The sequence below is a fragment of the Conger conger genome, chromosome 9 (assembly GCF_963514075.1).
Source record: "Conger conger chromosome 9, fConCon1.1, whole genome shotgun sequence".
Classification (NCBI taxonomy): domain Eukaryota; kingdom Metazoa; phylum Chordata; class Actinopteri; order Anguilliformes; family Congridae; genus Conger; species Conger conger.
Genome location: NC_083768.1, coordinates 41,433,283 through 41,433,781, shown reverse-complemented (window position 1 = coordinate 41,433,781; position 499 = coordinate 41,433,283). Strand labels below are relative to the sequence as shown.

Sequence of the window (499 nt, the reverse complement as noted above, 5' to 3'; positions counted from 1 at the left end):
CAGAGGCACGTCTACAGGGTCCTGTCAACACTTCCTGTGGTTAAAGGAGGCCACTGAACGCTGAAATTAACTGAAGATAGGTCTCGCAGTGGCACTGAAGTTAAGAAACCTCACTCCAACCCCATTAGGAAAGTAAGCTGATACTGTTTAGCATTGTAATGTTTTGAGGAAAAAGATTTTTATCTCATAACACCAATAAGAGTACATGTTACTCTGACAGAGTACATGTGGATGAACTGTAGTTATTTAACACTGATTGTTTGGTTTAGTGTTTCAGCGTGTCAAAAGATAGCTTTTTTAAATTTTTACGTAAGGGTGCGCATCATTTCCTGCAGACTGCTGGTGCAATCTTGTGGTCTCTTGACCACAGTTCTGAATCAAGAGCCATTTTGTAGAGGGAGGCCAGGCCAGAATGTCCCACATTTGAAACAAATGTAACCTCAAGCACAGACTGCACAATTAATTCTACGAAGCCGTCAACATGATATCCTGCCTACTG

The 499-nt window shown here is 41.7% G+C and overlaps 1 protein-coding gene across 1 annotated transcript in view; it reads left to right on the top strand.

The window, feature by feature from the left end:
* Positions 1 to 404: 404 nt before the first annotated feature.
* The window catches only part of LOC133136147 (uncharacterized), a 2,974-nt gene continuing 2,879 nt past the window's right edge, over positions 405 to 499 (top strand). The window contains exon 1 of the mRNA XM_061253399.1: positions 405 to 499. This exon is cut by the window's right edge and continues 28 nt beyond it. Coding sequence (XP_061109383.1) covers positions 482 to 499 — 18 coding nt within the window. The 5' untranslated portion in view covers positions 405 to 481.